Source organism: Sciurus vulgaris (genome assembly GCF_902686455.1).
Source record: "Sciurus vulgaris genome assembly, chromosome: 13".
NCBI classification, from domain to species: Eukaryota; Metazoa; Chordata; class Mammalia; order Rodentia; family Sciuridae; genus Sciurus; species Sciurus vulgaris.
The window spans coordinates 14917917-14941016 of record NC_136474.1 but is presented as its reverse complement, the minus strand read 5'-3'; the positions used below and the strand labels follow the sequence as shown (position 1 = coordinate 14941016).

General features: G+C 40.4%; 1 protein-coding gene across 2 annotated transcripts in view; it reads right to left on the bottom strand.

The window, feature by feature from the left end:
* CEP192 (centrosomal protein 192) overlaps window positions 1–8985 on the bottom strand; it is an 83675-nt gene extending 74690 nt beyond the window's left edge. Inside the window, exons 1-6 of one of the 2 annotated variants that reach the window (XM_079108818.1) lie at window positions 8604–8985; window positions 5418–5473; window positions 4516–4636; window positions 2800–2948; window positions 1615–1759; window positions 918–1045 (exon numbers count right to left, since the gene is read on the bottom strand). In XM_079108818.1, the coding sequence (XP_078964944.1) occupies window positions 918–1045; window positions 1615–1759; window positions 2800–2948; window positions 4516–4636; window positions 5418–5473; window positions 8604–8748 (744 nt within the window). In that variant the 5' untranslated portion in view covers window positions 8749–8985. The remainder of the gene's footprint in view (window positions 1–917; window positions 1046–1614; window positions 1760–2799; window positions 2949–4515; window positions 4637–5417; window positions 5474–8603) is intronic. The other variant, XM_079108817.1, reaches the window with a different exon arrangement.
* Between the last annotated feature and the right edge of the window lie 14115 nt (window positions 8986–23100).

Here is a 23100-nt window from a genome sequence, read left to right as displayed (position 1 = left end):
ACAGCAGACACGAGAGACGAACATAGACTCGCACGGGCTGACAGGCAGGTCGGAGCAGCGAAAACAAGAGTGGGCGTTAAATCAGGCATGGCAATAAATCCTTGATCCTGAAGGGGGTCAAGGGACTACACAGGAAGGAGCAAGGCTGAGACAGGCCAGAGGACACACTGACGGGGCACAGTCTTTTGGACTCCACCTCCCTCACAATGACAACCCCATCGCCTGCTGCTTTGATGCACTCTAAGGGTTAACGTGAGGAGAAATGACCGCCTCTTTCTAAATGTAAGCAAACACACTCCCTCTACAGTGAAAACCTCTGCATAATCCTGAAGCACACACGTTACTAAAGACGAGACAAAGAACAGGTAAGAGTCACAAGTAGTGATCCTGTTTCAAGCACAGGAGAAAAGGGGTGCCACTAACCAACAGGAAAAGCTAAAATAATGAAACAAATATGCCAGGTGAGGTAAAAGATGATCAGTTTGCTCTTTTTTTTTTTTTTTTTTTTTTAAGTTGTAGGTGGACAGAATGCCTTTATTTGTTTATTTTTATGCAGTGCTGAGGATCAAACCCAGTACCTCCCACATGCCAGGCAAGTGTTCTGCCACTGAGCCCCAGCCCCAGCCCCAATCAGTTTGCTTTGTGTTTAATGATTACTTATTGGGCTTTGCAAAGAATCACCTAAAGGCAAGTTAGTAAATGTTTAAATACAAGAATATGTGTATAATTGTATATTTACATAATCTTAGTGATACAGATACCTACACACACAACAGACACCAACATTATCAACAGTGATTCTGATACTCTATCTTTTTCAAAAGTCAACAATAATTGTTTATTTTAAAAAAAGTAGTATCGCACAAACACAAAAGACTCCTTATTTTTTTCATATGAATGAAAATATATAAACTTACTCTGCTATGATCTGGAACCATACCCTTGAAACTTTCTGCCCTTTCCTTCTCACTTTTCCAAGAACTAGAGGAAAACAGTAACAAACCATCTACATATCTTCTGCTATCTCCAGTATCTCCACAGTCACCTGAAAGAAAAAAGATCACAAAGCAATGTCAAAGTTTTAGTACTCTATTATAACTGCTTCTTGCCAGTCCAATTGTTTTATGTGAACCTAATGCTTAGCATTCATGTGACAAGATTAGCAAACTACAAGCAAAATAGGCATTGAAAGGCAATAAACACGACAAGCTGCCATGCAGAGAATCAGTTTCAAATTCTCAAATGTCTCAATATAAATCAATTCAAGATGTATGTACTATGGTATTTTTAACTAGATATTATTTTTAGTACTTCAGTGTCTCTGTAACAAGTAATTATGTTAAAAATAAATGAGGAAAAAATCTCAAATGTAACAACATATAATACAAAACTACTCAGAAGCAAATTTTAACCTAGGAGGTGAATGATCCATTGAGGTATTATAAAAGTTCTTTTGAAAAGTATTATAAAAGTTCTTTTGAAAAGTTTTAGACTATCTAATGATTTGAGGGGATAGACAATAAGTATATGATAAATCAAAACAGAGCAATGAATTTTATTTTAAGGTAGTCAACACAAAATTTAAGAACAAAGGAATCATATTTCAACACTTACTGGTTCCAGGTAAGCAGACAACATGACCTTCCTTGGACTCTCCATGAGTGATTTCAGAACTTCCTGAAGAGCGTGAGCCACAGGAAATTGGAGAGCTGTTATTTCCAGACTGACACTTGGAGTTGAAGCTACTGTTTTCATTTGCCTGTTGAAAGAATATCTTAGCTATGTGTATTTTTTTAAATTAAAATTAAACATCTTGAGGAGGAAAACATGGAGAGCACAGGAGGTATGCTTTACTGAGGGATGCCAGGTAACAAACATAGAAGCAAGAAAAAAATCACCATCCCGACCAGTGTGACACTTGCTTCCAAGAGGCTTTAGCAGTGGAACTAAACTCAGTTCAAGAGCTTCTGCGGACAGGATGTTGACAAGACCTTGACAAGACCTTGAAGTGTCACTCTAGAGATGACCTAATAGCAAAAGGTTAAGGTAACTTCACCAGGAGACATCTGGCCACCATCAGCTTAACCAAAACTATCAAACCGCAACATCGTTTGGGACAAAAAGACATATGTCTCCTGATGTGAAGCAATGAGAAAAAACAGTGTGAGCTGTCACAAGAAAAATATTCCATCTGAATGCTTACCAAAATGCTTGATCTAACCTAGTAAGGAGGGAAAAAGAGGAAGCAAATCTATCATTCCGGAAAAAAAAAAAAAGGAGCCTAGGAAATGTTCATGAAATAATGTCAAATTAAAGAGAACAAAGAAAAATGACAACCACAAGCAAATATAATCTCTCAGTGATTCTCAATCAGAAGCAATGAAGAATGAGCTGGGGACAACAGGAGCAAATCTGTATAAGGGCAGAACACTGATCTAAATTTCTATATCAAAATAAGTAATTAAACTGTGTTTATACAGGAAAAACATTCTTATTCACAGGAGATAAATACTGAAGTATTGGAGTGAAATGTCATAAGGAGAAAGTACTGACGGAGAGAAAAAGAAATGCAAGGGTGAGCACAGAGCACACATGGCCACTCAGCCACCCTCTCATCATTTTCTGTGGGTGAGAGCAAAGAAGAGGAAGTAGGAAACAGACACTGCTCATCAGTTTGTAATAGGGAAAAAGAAAGAGTTCAAAGAAAACCAAAGGCTTAAATTTAATCTTAGTATCCAATGAGACCAAGAGTAATTTTTAATGTCCAATTTATGAAAGATCATCGAGACCAAAACATACCTGACTAGGATCACTTGAAGGTAACTTAAAATCCTTTTCTGGAGAGTCCTGTCCTCCTAGATCTTCATATATCATTCCCGGAATTGCCAGCTGTTCAAAGTAAGCCTCCAAATGATCATCGTAAAACTCTTCATCATTAATGTCATCATCTATTGATGAAATGGAGCAAAACAGAACATGCTTTAGAGTAGAAACTGAACTACATGTAACTTTTAACTAAAAAGGCTGATAAAACAAATACATCAGTGGATGGCATGATTTTCTCTTTACATTTGGTGTGAGACAACGTATAATTTCAATCAGTTATTAAGTAATTTATGAATACTTTTAAAAATACAATATTTAACCTCTTTGAAAGGATAAAAACAGATCCTGCCATATTATAGAAAAGTTAGGATAAATATGGCATCACAAATCAGTGGGAAAAGAACAGACTATTCAGAAAACAGTGCAGTAAATGATGAATACTGCCAACACAGGCTGGATAAGCCCATTGCAGAAGTGAAGAGGTAGATGCGACTGCAGGGGTTTTTAGTGCCGTGACGTCAGTCTGGCAAAAAGGTTAAGACAGACAATACCTCTCAGTCATGATACAAGGCGGCACTGCCTCTTCAGTGGATGTTTTGTTTTGCAGTACTGGAGTTTGAACTCAGGAGTGCTCTATCTCTGAGCTACATCCCCAGCCACCCCCCTCTTTTTTTTGGAGTGCTGAGGATTAAACCCAGGGCCTTGTGCATGCAAGGCAAGCACTCTACCAACTGAGCTATATCCCTAGCCCCCCAGCCCTTTTTATTTTATTTTTTATCTGGAGACAGGGCTGCACCAAGTTGCCCAGGCTGAGTCTCCTGCCTCAGCCTCCCAAGTCGCTGGGATTACAGATGTGCATCATCACTCCTGGCTAGAGGTTAATTCTGCAACCAACATGAACGCTCATAACTTTTGACTAAGCAATTTCCTCTCTAAGCAGGAAGCCTACTAAAAGAACCAAAGATCTGATAAATTCATATCAGTAAGTCCTTATTCCCAATTCCACAGTCCAAAACACTGTGAAAACTCGGTATGTAGTCAACTCTGCCCTGAACTGTGTGATGCACTTATCCCAGTCAGCTCATGGGCCTGCCTTTCTATGGGTGCTATAAACCTGCCACACAAAACCACTGCCTATTCCCTCCCGTGGTTTGTGTGTCCTAGGGCAGAACCTTTGCTAAAGATGCTGCTCCTTCCTGAAACAGACTTTTCCTTCAAAGCCTCACCCGGGCCCATCCTTTTCCAGGGAGCTTCCTCAGTCAGAATTAACTCATCACCCCCTGTGGTTCCCAAGCACATCTTCATACTGTTCAAGCAGACCTCATACAATCTGCAGTTTGGCTGGCTGTGCAACTGTTATTATGAGATCTCTCAGAGAGCAAAGGCTAAATATTTTATTGTTCCCCATTTTCTTAACACTGCATTCGACAACAAGTAGCACCTTTATTTAGATACTCTGTACCCTGATGCTGTTAAACGAAGGTATGAAGATAATATCAGGATTGAAAAATACAAAATTTTAAAATCCTATCACTCCATGGAAGTGGCCTTCTGAGTGCCAGTAGGTAGGATAAAAAAGAAAAAAGAGTTAAATTCCTCCAAATTTGGCATAATAACAATTGCAACAGAGATGTGAAATAAAGTGGTGTGGCTAGGAAAGGACCAGGAAAACAAGTCACTCCAGAGTACCAGAAGAATCTTCCAAGCTTGTCAGTGACATAAGCTTCTCATTTTCTAGTAAGATGGTATGGCTGAAGTCACTGTTTGGAGTCTTGTATTCAAACTGCTTTCCAGCATCAGGCACAACAATCTAAAAGAAAGAAAATGGTGTGTTAAAAGAGAAGCACATTCATTGCTCTAAAGAGCACAGTACAAGTCTACAACATGCTCAGTATCTGAAAATCAAAACTCAGTTAAAGAAGAGCAAGCAGTTTCACATGTGTTGACAACTTTCCTTTCTGCCCCCACTCCACTCCCCACTCTGAATAAATCCAGAAAGACATTCTTAAAATTTAAGGTTTCTACCAAATTGCTTGCACATGCTTAGAGAACCCACTAAGACAGTCGCTACACAAATGCACGACTAAACGTGAGCAACAGAGGCTCGCGATGACAGTGAAGGCCCGGAAAAGCTGAACACAGCAACCCTCACTGAAGCAACTGACCTCTGCACCTCAACAAAAGTACTACATAATCCCAAAGGGCACACAGCAGTCTACTACTCTAGGCCCAGAGTGAAAATTTTACATTCCCCTCTAAGATTCAATTTTATCTCATACTAAAATACATGTTAAAAGACTACTAGCCCAAGAATTAGAATGCAAAATGCATACTATTTTTTATATAAAAACATGGAATCTTAATGTGATTTCACACTTACAGAGGACAGTACTAATGGAGCCTCACAAACACCTAAGGCAATGTATAGTATTCCTTATTACTTGAGCTAAACTCCCATTTTTGGGGAAGCTAGACCAACTAGTTCTGCTGTACAATCAGAAGGTTCCTAGCCAATCTTAACTCACACACCTGTGAAACACACCTTTGCTCCCCTATAACACTCCAGAAATTGAAAACACATAGAAATTTACCTTGTCTTCCTGATTATTCATCATCCATGATGGTAAACGAAAATCAACAGATGAGTCTGTGGAAGAATAAAAGACAAAAACTGAATAAACAAATTATCAACCAAATACCCAATACAGCTAAAAACAGCAATTTAATTAACTTGACATTTTATCTTGAAACAGAAGTACTTTCAAACAATGGCACAGGGATCCAATGCTGGTCAGATTCTTCAAGAAGTCAGGGTGGAGAGTCCCGGAGGCACACACGGGCCACAGAACATGAGTGTGCCTCTCAAGAGTGCAACTCTGACTTCTGCTTTGTGGGGAGAGAGGAGAGAAAGAACAAGCCAAGTACACTAGTCTAACCAGGGGGGCAAACTACAGGCGACCGGCACTGCTCACTCCAACACGTACAGACACTGAGCCGAGGGAGCCGAGACGGGACACAGTCATCTTCCGCACACCCCTGCTCAAGCAAAACAATGGCCACACTAGAAGATGAGGAAGAACTGTCAGCTGTTACGGCACTGCGGTCACATAAGAAAGTACGCTCACTGGAGAGGTACATGCAAAAATATGTAGAAATAAAATGATGTCTGGAATTTTGGAAAAAAGGAGGGAGTTGGAGGTGTATCTCAGAGGTGGAGCACTTGTCCGCCATACACGAGGCCTGAACTTAGGCCCTAGCACCACACGAAAGAGAGATGAAGCAAGCATGGAATTTTATTTCAAATGAAACTAAGGGAGAGGTATATGGGAGCGTTTTTTAAAATACATGATCCACATATATAAAATACGTAAAATATGTAAATATGTAAAATTCACCCTCTTAAGGTCTACAAGTCAGTGGTTTTTGGCATATTCACAAAACTATACAGCTATCATCACTTTAATTTCAGAATATTTTCTTCATTCCAAAAACACTAACCCTATTAGCAATCTCTCTCCATTCCCCTCTCCCAGTTCCTGACAACCATTAATCAATCTATTTTCTGTCTCCATGGATGTGCCTATGGATAAATGGAATCAAATATTTTGCAGCCTTTTATGTCTTTTTTCAATTAGCATAATATTTTCAAGGTTCATCTATATTATACTATGTATCAGTATTTTCATCCTTTTTTATGGATGAGTAATACTCCATCATGCGAACACACTACAATTAGTTTATCCATTTACCACTGATAGATATTTGACTATTTCTGCTTTTAGGTTATTGTGAATAACACTGATATGAACACTCATGCTCAAATTTTTGCGTGGGCATGTTTTTCCTTCTCTTGAGTATATGTTTAGGAGTGGAAGTGCTGGCTGGGTAATATGGTGTAATGTTTTAAGAAATTACCAAAATGTTTGCCAAAGTGGCTGCACCATCTTCCATTTCCACCAGCAATGTATGAGGACAGCATCTCCACATCTTCACCAACGCTAGCTATTTTCAGTCTTTTTCACATGTGAAGCAGTACTTCAAATCCTTTACCCATTTGTCTTTTATCATTGAATTATTAAAGTTCTTTAGACATTCTGAACACTACTTCCTTTCCACATACTTGATTCACAAATATTTTCTCCCATTCTTTGGTTGTTTTTTACTTTCTTTTTCTTTTTAAATATTTTTTCAGTTGTAAATGGACACAATATCTTTGTTTATTCAATTTTTTAACGTGGTACTGAGGATGAAACCCAGTGCCTCACACGTATGAGGCAAGTGCTCTACCACTGAGCCACAGCCCCAGTCCCATTTTTTACTTTCTTGATAGTGTCTTTTGAAGCATTACTTTTAAATTTTGATAAAGTCCAATTAATCTATCTTTCATTACTTGAGTATAAGTTAATACTATTCCACTTTCACACATTTGCCATTTTTCATTAAGAAAAACACAAACATCCATTAAGATTTTTTTTACTAAAACATGAATGCACATTCATTCACCAAGCTTATCTGATCAAGCAAGGCATTTAGGTTTTGAACTACAGTTTAGAATTACATGATATTGCCATATGACCCCAAAGCATGCAGTTTTCAATTTCCAGTTTTGAAAAATGAAGAAAGCTAATGTAGACTATATAAAAGGAATCAGAAGGGCTGGGGACATAGCTCAGTAGTGCAGCACAAGGCCCTGGGCTCGATGGGGGGCAGTGCAGAGCAGAAAAAGACAGTAATAAAAACATGTAACTTTTTTTTCCTGACAATTTTCTCCACATTTTTGTAGTTTCCTCAACATCAAATTTGTTGACATTACCTCACCCCCACCCCAGCACTGGGAATTGAACACAGGGTCACTCTAAACTGAGCTACATCCTCAGCCCTTGATGATTTTTCTCTCGAGACAGGGTCGCACTAAGTTGCTGAGGCTGGCCTTGACCTTGTTTTCCTCCTGCCTCACCTTCCCACACTGCTGGGTGTGCACCACCATGCCTGGCTGGCAACAATTTTTTATATTTATTTAATTTTTTAATTAAAAAATATTTTTATTAGTTGTTGATGAATTTTTACTTATTTATTTGTATATGGTGCCAAGAATTGAACCCAGTGCGCCTCACACGTGCTAGGCAAGTGCTCTACCACTGAGCCATAATCCCAGTCCAACAATTTTTTAAATGATTCACTTTAGAGTCTTTCTGAAGCATTTATCTTGACTTTCTTGGAAACAATTTCTTTTAGAGTTCATATTTCACCAATCACATAAAAATAAGTCTAAGAACAAAAATGACTTGATGAGAACAATTAATAGTTGGGACAAAATGTTAAAGGTGTGGTAAGAGCAGGTTCCTTGTCTTGAACATAAAGCATGTTGTGGTCATCTGACAGCATGTGGCACGCTGTGGTCATCTGACAGTATGGTTTCCAAAGGAAAAGAGGTTTCAGCTTAATCAGTGAAAACAGTTAGGAGAAGATCAGCAGAGAGGACTTTCCCTATGAAAGTGCTATAAACGTGAGATGATTAAGCACAAAACAAACCAAAACATTTTTGATTTATCACACAATAGCATAAGATAAATATACTAGTCCAAAGAAAGGGAAGTGAAAAAGGAAATTAAACTGTATGCACTAAGAAATAACTTCTAGGGGTTGGGGTCATGGCTCAGTGGAGAGTGTTTGAGGCCCTGGGTTCAATCCTTAGCACCACATAAAAATAAGTAAATAATATCTACAGCTAAATAAACATTAAAGAGAAAAAAGAAAAACTTCTAATAGTTCAGTACCTTGTTCTTGCTCCAGTGGCGAAATCCTGTCCAGAAGATCCTGAGAGGAAGTTGAAACTCCAGCCTCTTCCTCTTCTGCTCTTGGCATTCCACTGTGAAAAGCTGACTGCTTCATGAGAGCATTAGACAAAGGTGGACTTTCCATGTAGTTCTTTTTCCTAGAGATGGAATTTTCATTAGAGAACAGAATAAAGACAAAATGTTAGTCACCTTGGGTAAATCTATAAAGTGTGTATTCATCAGTTATGTGTTTCAACTTTCAAAGAGAAAAAAATGGATACATAACAATGAAAAGAAACATCCAACTAAAACTGGGTCCAACTAGAACACAGAACTGGTAACATGGTTGTTACTCGACAGACTGAACCAACAGGCTGGGACCAGAAATCAGTCTACCAAAACCAAGGAGGTCCCATACTGCTACTCTGTCTCTCAGTGATAAAATGACATTTTTCTCCTTTCCCACATGAAATATTCCTGAAACTATTATGTTCAGAGTGTACTACAGGAATCAAGCAGAGACAAGCCAACAGAAAGGCCACCTGGGCTGCAACTAACAAGGCTATAGGGGCGGAGTTACACAAAAGTCCTTTGGAGAGAACATCATGATGCCAAGTGCCCCAGATGCTGGATGTGGAGTTACAGGTCTTGTGTGCCCAGCTGGATTTCAGTCTTGCTTTGATCCTCTCCCTTCTTTCTATTCTCCTAATTTTGTGAATGGAAATGTTAACTCTGTACCATTTTATACTGGATACTTGTAAACTGCTTTTAACTTCACAGGAGCTCACAAAGTAAGACTGACTTGAGGTTCAGAGAAGACTTTGATTTGGACTTTGAGCGATCTCAGAACTGTTGAGACTATATGGAGTTATAGGAATGTACTAAACATATTTTGCATTGTAAGATGAGTGTGAGCTTTTGGGGGTCAGGGGCAGAATGTTATGGTGTCCCCCAAGAGCTTACCTGTGAGACAATGCAAGGTTCAGAGGAGAAATGATCAGGTTATAGCCTTAACCTAATCAGTGAACTAATCCCTAATGGGATTAACTGAGTGTTAACTGGAGGCAGGTGGGGTGTGGCTGGAGCAGGTTTCATTGGGGCATGGCTTGGAGTATATATTTTGTATCTGCAGACAGGAGTCTCTCTCTCTGCTTCCTGATCATCATGTGAGCGCTTCCCTCCGCCACACTCCTCTGCCATGATATTCAGCCTCACCTTGAGCCCCGAGGAATGGAGACTGTTGTCTATAGACTGAGACTTCTGAAACCATGAGGCCCCAAATAAATCTTTCCTCCTCTACAGTTGTTCTGGTCAGGTCCTTTCATCACAGCAGCAAAAAAACTGAACTAAAACACACTCGACCCAGAAGCACCCACAAATCAGAAACAAGGGAAAAAAGGAGCAGTTCAAGCGATCAAAGAGAACAAGCTAAACAAATTACCTGACATAAGGAATAAAGTATAGTGTTTTGAACATTTTCTAAATAGAATCCTCAAAAACATTCAAGTAGCTATTACATCCACACAGTGGCTATTAAAAAAATTAAAAGACAAAAAACTCTCACAGTTAAAATTATGATTGCCAAATAATTTAATAAAGAGAACAAAAAAAGGGAGAAATGTATCTAGAACAGTGTCTTTTTTCGCCGAAACAGAAAAAAAAAAAAAAAAGGAAAAAACAACGGAAAAAGATTAACCCAGGAAATTCAAACTTCTCTTCCAGAAAGATAAATGGAATATAATTGCTAAAGAAATAACAATTATTAAAATGAAAACACAAATCTCCAGACTGATGCCAATTAGAATTTAGTGAAGGGGTGGGGGGGAATATCTCCATTTACGAGGAACCCCGAGGATTCTAAGAGTTTCCAGAGGAAAAAAGCTGTTCAGATGCAAAAGCAAGTATTGATATGGCATCAGGTTGGGGATGGTGGCACACGCCTATAATCCCAACAACTTGGGAGACTGAGATAAGCAGGATCAAAAGTTCAAGGCTAGCCTCAACAATTTATTGAGGCCACAAACAACTTCGTGAGACCCTGTCTCAAAAAATAAAAAGGGCTGGGGATGTAGCTCAGTGGTAAAATGATCCTGGGTTAAATCCCCAGAACCCAAAAATAAATAAAATCAAAGAAGATAAAAAGAAAAATGGCATCAGGCTTCTCTAATATGCCTTCAAATTTTTGTTAAGATTATTATTTTCATCTTTAAATGTGATATTCTGTGAAAACATTTAATCCATAGTTAGAATAAAGACATTGTGAAACATAAATCTGCACACCCCCAACCAGAACAAAGAAGATACTCCTCATAAGACCATGCCTCTCCAACAGTCAGTTCTTCATCAGTGGCCAAAGGAAGCCCCTGAGCCAGGTCTTGCGATCATTCAAGAGTGGAGAGATACCCCTGAAAGCTCACTGAGAGAGGCCACACACTACGCCCAACACTGCCCTCGCCAGGACTCCTGTCCATCAACAAGGCCAGCAAAACACTCTCTAGACCTCCTGGCTGCTGTCGAGAATCAGAGTAACCCAAGATCCAACCCACCCACCATGTTCACCATCTCACTACCAATATCAGCAGAGGAGGAATTCTATGCTCCATTTCAGTTCCGACAACAAGCCCTGGACCCCTCACTGCCACCACTCTAGGCCCCACAACACTGCACACCTCCTCCCCGCCCTCCCTATCACCAGAACCCTTCCACTGTGCCTTCTAGATCAAGGTCTGTTATTTCTGAGTCCCTTCTCTCAACATTCCTTTTGCTTTACTGCCTTAATATAGGTAGGAATACCCCATGAGGTCAATACTTCCCCTATCAAATGGGGCCACTGCTGCTCCTGCAGCCTTGGCACCACTGGGCATGGAGATATGCCCTCCTTCCCCTCATTAGCACCTCCAGAGCCTCACAGCTTTGAGTCTCCTGCCTTCTTCAAGTCACTTGCCTCTAGCACACAACTCTAATACCCTGACCCCACCTGGGCCTCTCATCAATCCCCATGACCCATGTACGTTTCCTCACCCTTCTGGTTTCTCCTCCTCCTCAACCTAAATCCCATAGCAATCACACATCCTCAGCTGCCATCATCAAACCACAGTCTGGGTTAAATCCAGCTCTCCACCTACTGCTCACCTGCACCTCTGCAGCTAGATGTGCAATCACACCAGGGTCACAACAGATTCCTGACATGACCCCCCCCAAGGGAACCCTTGAAGCTATCCAACTCTTTTCTTTACTACCACAGGATTATCTTACTTTTTCAAACTACCAACTGCTCTTCCTCCACCCTCACTGACCTGATGACCACATTGCCTACTTCACTAAGCCAGCTTTCAACCTGCAGCACTGAAGAGGTAATACACAGAGATTGACCGTGAGGTGCAACAGAGTGCATGCAGCTGTCCATGGTCCTGCCATCTGAGGCTACTCCAGTCTATCCTCCTCCTATGCAGACACTGCAGCAGCACTTGTTTACTCATGTAACCACTTTTTGCTTTTCCTGGAGATCATTTGTATTATCATGCAAACATGCAATGACTTCTCCTGCCTCAAAAAAGGCCAAACGTCTCCTGACCCATAACATCCAGCAGTCACCACAGATGCATTTCTCTCCTGTCCTTTGCAGCAAGACTCCATGTGCTGTCCTCGGCATCATGCTCAACAGGCTACTGTGCCTTTCCCTATGTCCACAAAAACTGCTTGTGAAGGCTACTGATGACCTAATCTAGGATAATCTTGGTGATCAAATTTTTTTTTCCCCCTTTCTGGTAGTCAATTTTTGATCTCATTTTATTTGATACAGTTGGGCCATCTCTCTTCTCTACATGTTTTGTTTTCAATTGAAGTTTTCTTTTTGGACACAGGTGTCTTACTATCTTGCCCAGGGGCTGGCCTCAAACTTCTGGGCTCAAGGGATCCTCCTACCGCAACTCCTGAGTAGCTACGACTATAGGTGTGTACCACTACACCCACTATATACATGCATGTTTTTGGCACAGGTTTCAAGACTGTTTTCTTCCTGCCTCTGATCACTAATTCTTAGTCTTTGTCTCTCCCTCCTGCCATTTTCTCAATGCTGAAGTACCTAAAGGTCATGCCCAGTGCATTTCTCTCTTCATCTCCCTCACTCCTCACAAAGCCAGCCTCCTTGGTGGTCTTCCTGCTCCCATCTTGCCCCTATAGTCTATGCCCCACACAGTAGCCAGACAGAGTTTTTTCAAATGTAAGCTGAATGAGACCCCTAATGGTTTCCCATTACACTCAGGGTCAGAATCGGGGTCCTGCTCACCTGCCCTGGCCCCCTGACGCTCTGTGAACACAATGGGTGTACTCCCACCCTAAAGCCTTTAGAGGGCTGCACCCTCTGCTGGTCCTCTTTATCCTGGTGTCCACAGTGCTAATACTCTCCCTTGAGTTCTGGCTCATATCCTACCTCCTCAAGGAGACCCACACTGACCAGTGCCTTTGGCCTTTCCAAAAACCCTTCTTATCATGATCTATTTTCCTCTAGCACTTTTTCCTTCTAACATACCATGCAATTGGCACATTTTTATGATTTCTGTTAAACATCTACTTTGTTCATTGGTATTTCCTAATGATGGAATGGTGCATACTGGACAATCAGTCAAAAATACACAGGGAGTGAATGAATGTACAAGGGGTTGATATCTTTAACACAGAAAGTACTTTTATAGACAGCTACCAACAGGCAATTCACAGCTGACATTTAATGAATAATGTCACAGACAATGTTCAGTCCTTTAAATACTCAAACATGAATTTGAACACAAAAAATCTTAAGATTGGGTGGGAAGGGGGCAAGAATGGAGGAAGGAGGGACTGTATAGAGGGATAAGAGGGATGGGAGGGGTGGGGGGGAAGGAAAAAAATAATAGAATGAATCAAAAACTATTACCCTAGGTAAATGTAAGATTACAAAAACGGTATGCCTCTACTTCATGTACAGAGAAACAAGATGTATCCCATTTGTTTACAATAAAAATGAATTTAAAAAAAAGAAAATCTTAAGATTATAATACCACCACCAAGAAGTAACTATCATTTACAGACTTTCTTCCACACATTTGTGCATATGCATAAATTATTTTTATCTCTAAAATCAAAGATTAAAAATAAAACCACAGAATGTTGGGTAGGGCTCATACAAACAGGCATTCTTATATAAATCCAGTGTGCAAGTAAACTAGTACAAGTTTTCTCAACAGTAATGTGTTGGTAACAATCCTTACTATGAAAATATTTTTAACTCAGCAATTTAAATCCTAGAAATTTATTTTTCTTTTCTTTTTTTTTTTGTTTTGGTTTTATATATTTTTTAGTTGTAAGTGGACACAACACTTTTATTTCATTTTTTTAATGTGGTGCTGAGGATTGAAGTCAGTGCCCCACCCATATGAGGTGAGCACTCTACCACCGAAACATAACCCCAGCCCCAAGAAATTTATTTTAATAATTTCCTATGTATAAAAGAATCTGCATAAAGAAGTCCACTACAGGGCTGGGGATATAGACAGTGAAGAGCACTAGAGCACTTTCCTAGCACGTGCAAGGCCCTGGGTTCAAACCCCATACTGCCAAAAAGAATCCATTATGTTTATAGTAGCAAAACTGCAATACTCTTAAATGCCCACAACAGACTTGAGTAAACAGTCATAAACATTATAACAGACTTATGACAGAAAGATGAAAATAATATATTAATTTTTAAAAGTTAAAATACGTACAGTTTAGTCTTATTTTGTAAGAAAAATTTATATACAAATACAGAGTAAACAGTCTGGAAGACTATAAATGACAATGTAATCAGTGGCTATTCTCTAGTAGGATAACAGACTCTTTTTTTTAATAATATTATTTTTTTTCACACCTTTGTTTACCTATTTATTTTTATGTGGTGCTGAGGATCACGCTAGGTCCTCATGCACGCTAGGAAAGTGCTCTATCACTGAGCTACAGCCATAGCTCCCCAGGCTCTTTCTGTCTGACAATTCTCTGTACTTTCTATTTTTTTTTTTTTTTCCCCAATGAGCACATATTACTTTTAGAATCAGGTAAAAAAAAAAAAAAACAAAAAAACATGTTTTAAAAGGCTAAAAATGTAATTAAAACACGTGGAAAAAAAACCTCTTAAAATGCTTGTAATTGATCAGAGACACAATCACACTCATTTTTTCTTTTCTTTTTTGGTATGTGGTATTGAACCCAGGTGTGCTTTACCACTGAGCCACATCCTCAGTCCTTTTTATTTTTTTATTTTGAGATGGAGTCTTGCTGCATTGCCCAGGCTGGCCTCAGAGTGGCAATCCTCCTGCCTTAGCCTCCCAAGTAGCTGGGATTACAGGCACTCATTACCATGCCCAACTATACTTACATTTTCCATAAGACTAAGACCAGCTTCTAAAGTAGTATAAGCCAATGAAGGTATGAACTTACTCATCATCCTGGAAGCTAAGATGTAACCTCTCTCTTGGTGCAGCATCACTCTGGCAACTGGGAGATGATGAAGATGGAAGAGAAAACCTCCCGTCTACTAAGTAGGATGCCTGGATATCAGGATACCTACATAAAATTGTTAAGAATTAAACAATTAAATTAAACCTTGTACATTTAAAATTCACAGTGACATAAAGCTACATGACAGTAAAACCAACCAGCAGAGAACAAAAACAGGACCCTCAGTGTTCAAAATCTTTACCCTCTGTGAAAAGCACCAGAACCCTGTGGCTCTGCACTGGGATATTCCTCTATATCAATACTAGTCAGCTCCCCACTCTACAGACAGCCTGTGCTCTCCCTTTCCCTTTGAGTGTGTAATTCTTGCATTGTGCCTCAATTAAAAACAAAACCAAAAATACAGTCACAGAAAGCTTAATGCTACATCATGTACAACCACAGAATGGGATCCTAATTAGAAGAAGTTATAGTCCATGTACATAAAATATGTCAAAATACACTGTCACGTATATCTAAAACAACAAACTGGGCTATGGGTGTGGCTTGGGGATGGAGCACTTGTCTAGCATGTGTGAGGCACTAGGTTCAATCCTCAGCACTACCTAAAAATAATAAACAAATAAAATAAAGGTATAAAAAATATTTTAAAAAAACAAATTTGAAAAAAGAATCAGATAAAGAAAAAAGAAATCATAATGCTAAATTTTTAGAGAGTTAATCTAACCCTTTTCACTAGGTTGAGAGGAGATGAAAGAGTGATCAGTTATTTAAACATGGGCAAACTTTACATGTTACCAAAGATCCTATGTGCAATAATACATAAACTATACACATCACATTTGAACTGACATAAATAGGTATATTTAGCCAAAGATCTGGCTACAAAACTAGAACAAGAAAAAGTAAGATAACAAAAGTCTGGCTGAGGATGTAGCTCAGCTGCAGAGTACTTGTCTAACATGCATGAGCCCTGGGTTCAATCCCCAAAATACTGAAAAATATATAAACAAACCTAAAAGTTGGTTTAGTTCCTAAGAAAAAGAAACTTGATTTGGGGAACTGAAAGTTACAAGTGAAATGACTTCAGAGGCATACGGCAGACTGAAGGTTGAAGGAAAAGGCATAAGGCACAAACCTGGTTGATTTGAAAAGGGAAACCCTGTCATAGTTCTAAACATACCCGATGACCCCTGACTCACAGCCAGAGGGAGCTGGCTCTGAGATGGACACCTAAGTTACACTGGACCAACAACTCACAAAATGAGTTCACAGGTGGCTTTTCAGATTTGTGTTGCAATATTCTGCAACATGCAACAGGAAAGTAGATAAAACCAGTGAACTGAGGGAAAAAAAAGCAAACAACAGAGTTATACTAGAGAAGCAGGGTGGAATGACAGAAACCCAAGTCTCAGCACTTTCTGGACCCTGACTCATGTCATATTCAGGCAAAATAGTTCTGCTGTGTGGTCATATGTTATAGACCTGAAGAAAACATCAAGTCAGGTAAATCTTACCTGTTATCAGTGCTGGTTCTATTCCGAGCAAGTGTGGAAACAGCAACAGGCAAGCCGAGATTTGAAGAAAGAGTGACATTTTCCAAAATCCCACTATTACCAAGCAGTGAATTTGTTAAAAAGCTTGGAAATGACTCTTCTGCTATACCTCGAAAATCATCCATCTCACTGCAACAACAAAAGCACTTTTATAAATCAAGTATTACTATAAAACTTTTTCAAATGATGAAGAGTACAAGGCCCATAAATCTTAGAAAACCAATAATCTTAGGAAACAATAATGTTTTATGCAACATCCCTAAGAGGGAATACTATTCTGAGGTAAAGTAAGTCTCAGAATATCATGCTACTTTATATCTCAGACTATAAACATCAAACATTAAACTCATCTTCTTAACAGTAGTGAAATACAACAGTTTGATGTACCCACTGGCTTGGTATGGCCGGGAACATGAATTACCACAAACTTATCTAGTAAAGAAAGCAAAGACCAGGCATAACACAGATGGCATATACATATGATTGTAGAGTGTGTTTAAAAGTCTGGCAGTGGGCTGAGGCCATAGCTCAGGTGAGTGCATATGTAGCATGCTTGAGGCCTTGGGTTCTATTCCCAGCACCACAAAGAAAAAAACAAAAAAAGTCTGGCAGTTTTATAGTCATTTTTAGATAAAATAGAAAAATAGAAACAAAACCAAGACTCTATCTAGTTTCAGAAATTATCATTCTAGGTTTTTGTTTGTGGGCCTTGAGTGTGCTGAACACACACTACCACTGAGCTACACCCATACTCAAGAGTATACAGCTTAAAAAGCAAATCCATTCAAAGACAAATTTTGAGTTAAATAAAGCACAACTAGAACATGGATATAGCAAAATGGCCAAGAACTGGTAGATAAATGACCACGTTTGGAAAACACTGGCATAAAATCTATACCATCAATACAGAATCTACAAGTTTATGTTGGTCCTTGGTTCAACTTGACCCTGATCACAATACCCAGGAGATGTTACTCAAATTTTTATCCCAAATTTCTTCATAGCTAGTGTCTTACAGACTTTCACCTCAACTTAAATGTCACCTTCTAAGAAAGGTCCCCCCTTATCATTAAGTCAAATGTAGCCCCACAGTCTATCATATCCATTCTACTTTCTTCTAGCACTTCCATCACTGATTTTTGTACATCTGTCTTCTTCCACTGAAACCACTGCCATCTAAGAGGAGGGAGGGACCTTGCCTATCTGTCTATCACAATTTCCCAATGCCTAGAACAACACCTAGCAAACAGTAGGTACTCAATAAATATCTGTAAACTGAAAGAAGGACTGAGAACATTCTCAGCATTTGCCTCACTCTGACTTTAACACCTATATAATTTAGAAGGTCCATTTCTTGGGGAAATGTCTATCTTGTTCACATATATTTCCAGTATGTAATATATGAACTGGGAATACAAGCTGAAAGGAATTGTCTATATCCCCTAACTTGCTGATATTCTGTGTCTATTCTATTACCAAGTTATGTGCTTAGTATTTTATACTCTTTTGCTAATCCTTGTGTCAAGTTTGTAAAGTAGCCATTATCCCTACTATCAAGGAAATGAGAGGGAATCAAGATACTTTTCCAGGTCATACAGTGCAAGTGAGAGCAGGGAACTCCCACCAAGAAAGCCTGGTCCTGGAGTGTTCTTTCCTCAATATTAATGCCACCTCCCTCAGCTTTAAATCACCTTCAGCCCAGAACTCTATCCTGAGACCTAGACCCTGATTTCCAAGTGGCTCTCTGACAGCTACTTATCCCTGAACATCTCTCAGATAGTGCAAAGCCAATAAACACAAAACCAAACGTGTTACCTTTCCTTCATCAATTCCTCTTGTTATCTTCAGTCTTGATGTCAACCTTTTTATTGCCTCTATTACCTGGACACCTAGGACCACTCCAATCTCTCTTGCTCTCAATGAGTTATCAGTTTCTAACAGTCCCAACTTCGAATACATCTCTGGAGCTGAGACCCATTTGCTACATTTCCAATGCCTGCTACTCCTCACTTCTAATCTAAACTATTGCACAAGTCTCCCAACTAGCCTGCCCAATTCTAGTTTTGTAATTATGAAGATATTCATTCATTTCTAAACATACAAACTACATTAAAATATATACTGAACTCTTTCATTGTTATCCCTATATAGAAGAGGTCAAATGCAAGGAAAAATCATGGTTTACTCAAAGATCATTCATACAACAATCATTATCAAGGAAAAAAAACCCACTCTACTTGGGCTCAGGAATGCAAAAATAAATATGATGGCCTCATCAGTGTGCTGATCCCTATCACAGGATACATAACTAAGTGCTTCAGCAGAGGTTTCTGTGTAAACACAACCCATTAAGGAGATTCCTCAAGATGTAATCTAGTACCTGTCTCTCTTGTTTCCAGAAAGGATTATACTGTTAGACCATTCATGAACAAACCCACATTCCTAAAGTTTTCCTACAGGGAAAAATTCCCTAACTTCCCTCTGTATTGCACTATCAGCCTTTCCCCACCAGCTAAAGTGAACACATTGTTATCTTTCCCTCTGCAATATTTAAACCAAGTAGCCATCTTCACCATTTCACACATGGGTTTACTAGTATTAAATTAGTTTAATAATATTTCTGTGTACATAAAAGATTATTTTCTGTAGTTCTTAGCTGTAGGTCAATGCATACGATAAGACCCGTTTAAAAGTGCCTTAAAACCCCAAACTTAGTCAAACTTCCCAACATTCATCCTTTAGTCCTGGCACCTTTAAGATAAAATTCAGATTAGGTAAACATTTAATACGTTACTCTCCAAAGCTTACCACAAACTTCGCCTGTAAAATTGAAATTTGGAGAAAAGGTTGATCTTCCAGCAGATAAAACTCCAGTAGAACGACCTCAAAATGGTAAAGGCAAATGGAAACACTGTCATATACACAGCTGTCCTCCAAACGACAGCATGGAGAGGGACCTCATGCTTTACTAAACAAAGTCTGAAAATCAGAGCAAAGCAAAAGTGCAGTGAGGTTAAACGCTGTCTCATTTTACTTTGTTCCTAAGAAAATCATAGGCAAGAAATGTAAGGTTTTAGGAACGAACGTGAACACAGCCTCGCAGAAACCAGAGTGAGTGACGGGGTGACACCAACAGAGCTCGTCACAAGGACGTTACTGCCTGGGTCAGCCTGGACAGGACCCCAGCACCGTGCCCACCAAAGCGGGCACTGCAAGCAGCCCCAGAGAGCGCCCGTCTCTCGGCAGCTACAGTCCCCGAGGGGTGGGGAAACAGGGCGCCGCGCCAGCAGCCGACTGCCTGGCCAGGAGCCCCGCTCACCCGCCCGCCTCGGCCTCGCTGGGCCCGGGCGACCCCGGGGACGCGACCCGCCCACCGCCGCCTCCCCGCCGCAGCCGGGAACCCGCCCCTCCGGGTCAACCGTCGCCCCCCGCCTCCCCGCCGCCCAGGCGCTGGCCGAGACACCTCCCCTACTCACCCTGCCCGCCCCAGGGCTGCGGGAGACAGGGCAGCAAAGACACCCACCGAGGGAAGGTGCGTCCGGCGGGACCGCTAGTGCGCGTGCGCCTGCCGCCCGCGGCCGGTCGTACCGCGCGCCCTCGGGTTTACGTCAGTTCGCGTCAGGAGGCGACAGGCGGGGGTTCGGAGTCGACCTCGGATTGGGCGGCGCGGAGGGACGGTGCGGTCGGGCTGCTGATTGGCGGGACCTGCGCGCCCTGAGTTTGAAGCTGCGCGGCCGCGCCCGCCGGGTAGCCGAGTGGAGGTACCGCCCCGTAAGTCCTGGCACCGTGGGACCCCAGGGCACCGGCTTCCGCCCTACACGCGAGGAGATGCTCTCGGCGAAGCACATCCTCCTGTCCTTAGCCGCCGCAGACCCTTCCTGCCATCTCTGGATGAAATGGAGCTTGGCTTGCTTTCAATCACTACGTCATTCCTCGGGGTCTAATTTCGTTATAGCTCACTACATCTTATCGCCTTTGTGATGGAAAAAGTTGGTCCCAGTGGGCAAAGCAAAGGACACGTAACCGTCCCCTCGCTCCCTCCTTTCCCCTTCCCCATCGTAAGCCACAAATCGCATCACGGCCGTCCGCTCAGCCAAGCTGACTTAAAAGGTAACTCAACTGCACGCCTTTCATTCAAAATTTATCGCAAAAAACCAATTTTTTACAGTCCTTTATCTCAAAATTCTTCCCTATAGTCTCAGAGGAAAGAGCTCCCTCTTTACCAAAGGTAATTCCTTAATTTAATTCATTCAGCTTTTAGTCTTTTTAAGATGCACTTGGCAGGTTCACACCGAGCAGAATTTAAAACTTGATCCGTTCATTTGATCAATTTGTTTCCTCCAAGACACTGCTCAGCAATTAAGCCTGGTTACCCTCTACTGGTTCCCTCTGCCTATGAAACATGCTGCTCCTTTCCCCCGCCACACACACGTTAAGTTCCTTCGTTCTGCCTTATGGCCTTTGCCTCCACTTTGACATTTTCATTCATTTCATGCTGTCTAGCTTGGTCCTGAGCACTACTTTCACACTTTTACCAGGAAAGGTCTCCTAATTAAATTCAATAACATCTCTACACTTCTCGATCTCTCCTCTTAAAATCCTCCAGACCTAGAATTTTTACCTAGTTCACACTCAATGAGTAAAGTAAAAGAAATCTCGAGACTTTCTGAATCCTAAAAAGATAAACTGAACACTTGGCCATAGAGCAGAAAGGATGTATGAGTGACATAAGCCACCCTTCTTCACCAGGAACTTTAACCAGTGGCCATACTTTGTAGGTGAACTGCTGGGATGTGCCTATATGTTCCAGGCTGACACACTCACTGTTGTTCCTCCATAAAATTTCCTCAAGTCACCAGAACTCTTCCACGACCCTCAGGAACCTGATATGATTGTCTAGTGACAGATCTACAGGCAGCAGAGCCAGGCTGCCTACATCAGAATCCTGGCTCTCCTTCATCTCTGATCCTAGCTGTGTACCTAGGAAAAGTAGCAATAAGCTCCATTTCCTCATCTACAAAATGATGTTTAAATGACTGGCCCCAAAGGCTTGCTGTGAGGATTTAGAGCAGTTAATTCATGTAAAGCATCTAGAAAAGAACTGGTACACAAAAGTACTCAACAAATATTAGCTATCACCTTATACCTCAATATTTAACCTTACTTGCCAAAGAGAAACAGAGTTTCCAAATCTTAGACATTTAGTAGAGCCAACACAGGCCCCATAGCCAAGGATGCCTCCCAAGAAATTCAAACATCTCCCATAGCTTCCTTTTCCAAGTGCTGTAAATGGTATGCCTCAACCACAAATACTCAAGGCCTTCCACAACACGATTCCAGATTAATCTCCCCCTTGCTTCCTAATGTACTCTGCTCTTCCATCAGATTTTTACCTATTTTCTAAGCACAGCCTTACCCTGTTTCACCTCCCTCCACCTCAACAACTCACCTATTGAAATCCCACGTCCCTTCCAAATCTTTGCCAGCACAGGTAAGTCAATGGCTTTTATGCCAACTATAGTTTCTACCTTTCTAACAAAACAGAACCCATTTCCTCTCATAAACTGGAAATACCTTCTCCCACCAGAATATGTGTGTGCTATTCTATTTCTTACATGTTCTATGGTGTCCAATTAGTACTTTGCACATAGATGCCCAGTACTCACTACACTGGAGAATGGTCTCAACTCATTGTCACTCCAAGTCCAGTTAACTCCATGATGACTGAAACCTCAAAGACATGAATTGTTAATTCTGAGCTAGGTCTATCCTTATGTTGGATTCTTTGCTTTGATCCTACATAATCTAAAAGTCCTTTAACAAAAGGAAAACCATCAAGAATTATCTGAAAAGGGTTTGTTTTTACACTACAATGCTAATTTTACAGACAAAACATTTTAATTAAAAACAAAATTCAAATATTCCTTACACTAGACATAGTACATATCCTATCTACGCTCTATCCTTTGCACATTAAAAAGCTGAGGCCAAATGCAGTGGCACATGCCTATAATCTCAGTAACTCAGGAGGTAGAGGCAAGAGGACTGCAAATTCAAGGCCAGTCTCAGTCACTTAGTCAAATATGAAATGCTATTCAAAATACATCTCTCTTTAGTCCTGAAGGTTAAACTCTTGACAGATCCTAAGAAATCTGAACCCTTAAGAATATTACTAGCCCATAGTTTTAATCACTTCACCAAATCATCAAGTATATTCTAATCTCTAACTTTAAAATCTTTTGGAAAATAATCTACTCCAATGTTGACTAACCAAGTTAGTGAAAATCATCTGTCTATTCTAGATTTAATTTTCATATTGGCATCCTAATCTCCTTATTTTCTTATGCTTGGGCATTTTTGTTTACATGACATGGTAAAAGGAGAGTAAGTCTTATAACAATTTTAAATAATATACTATTTTTATAAGGCAACAGATTCATACTTTTTAAAATATATTTTATTGAATAACT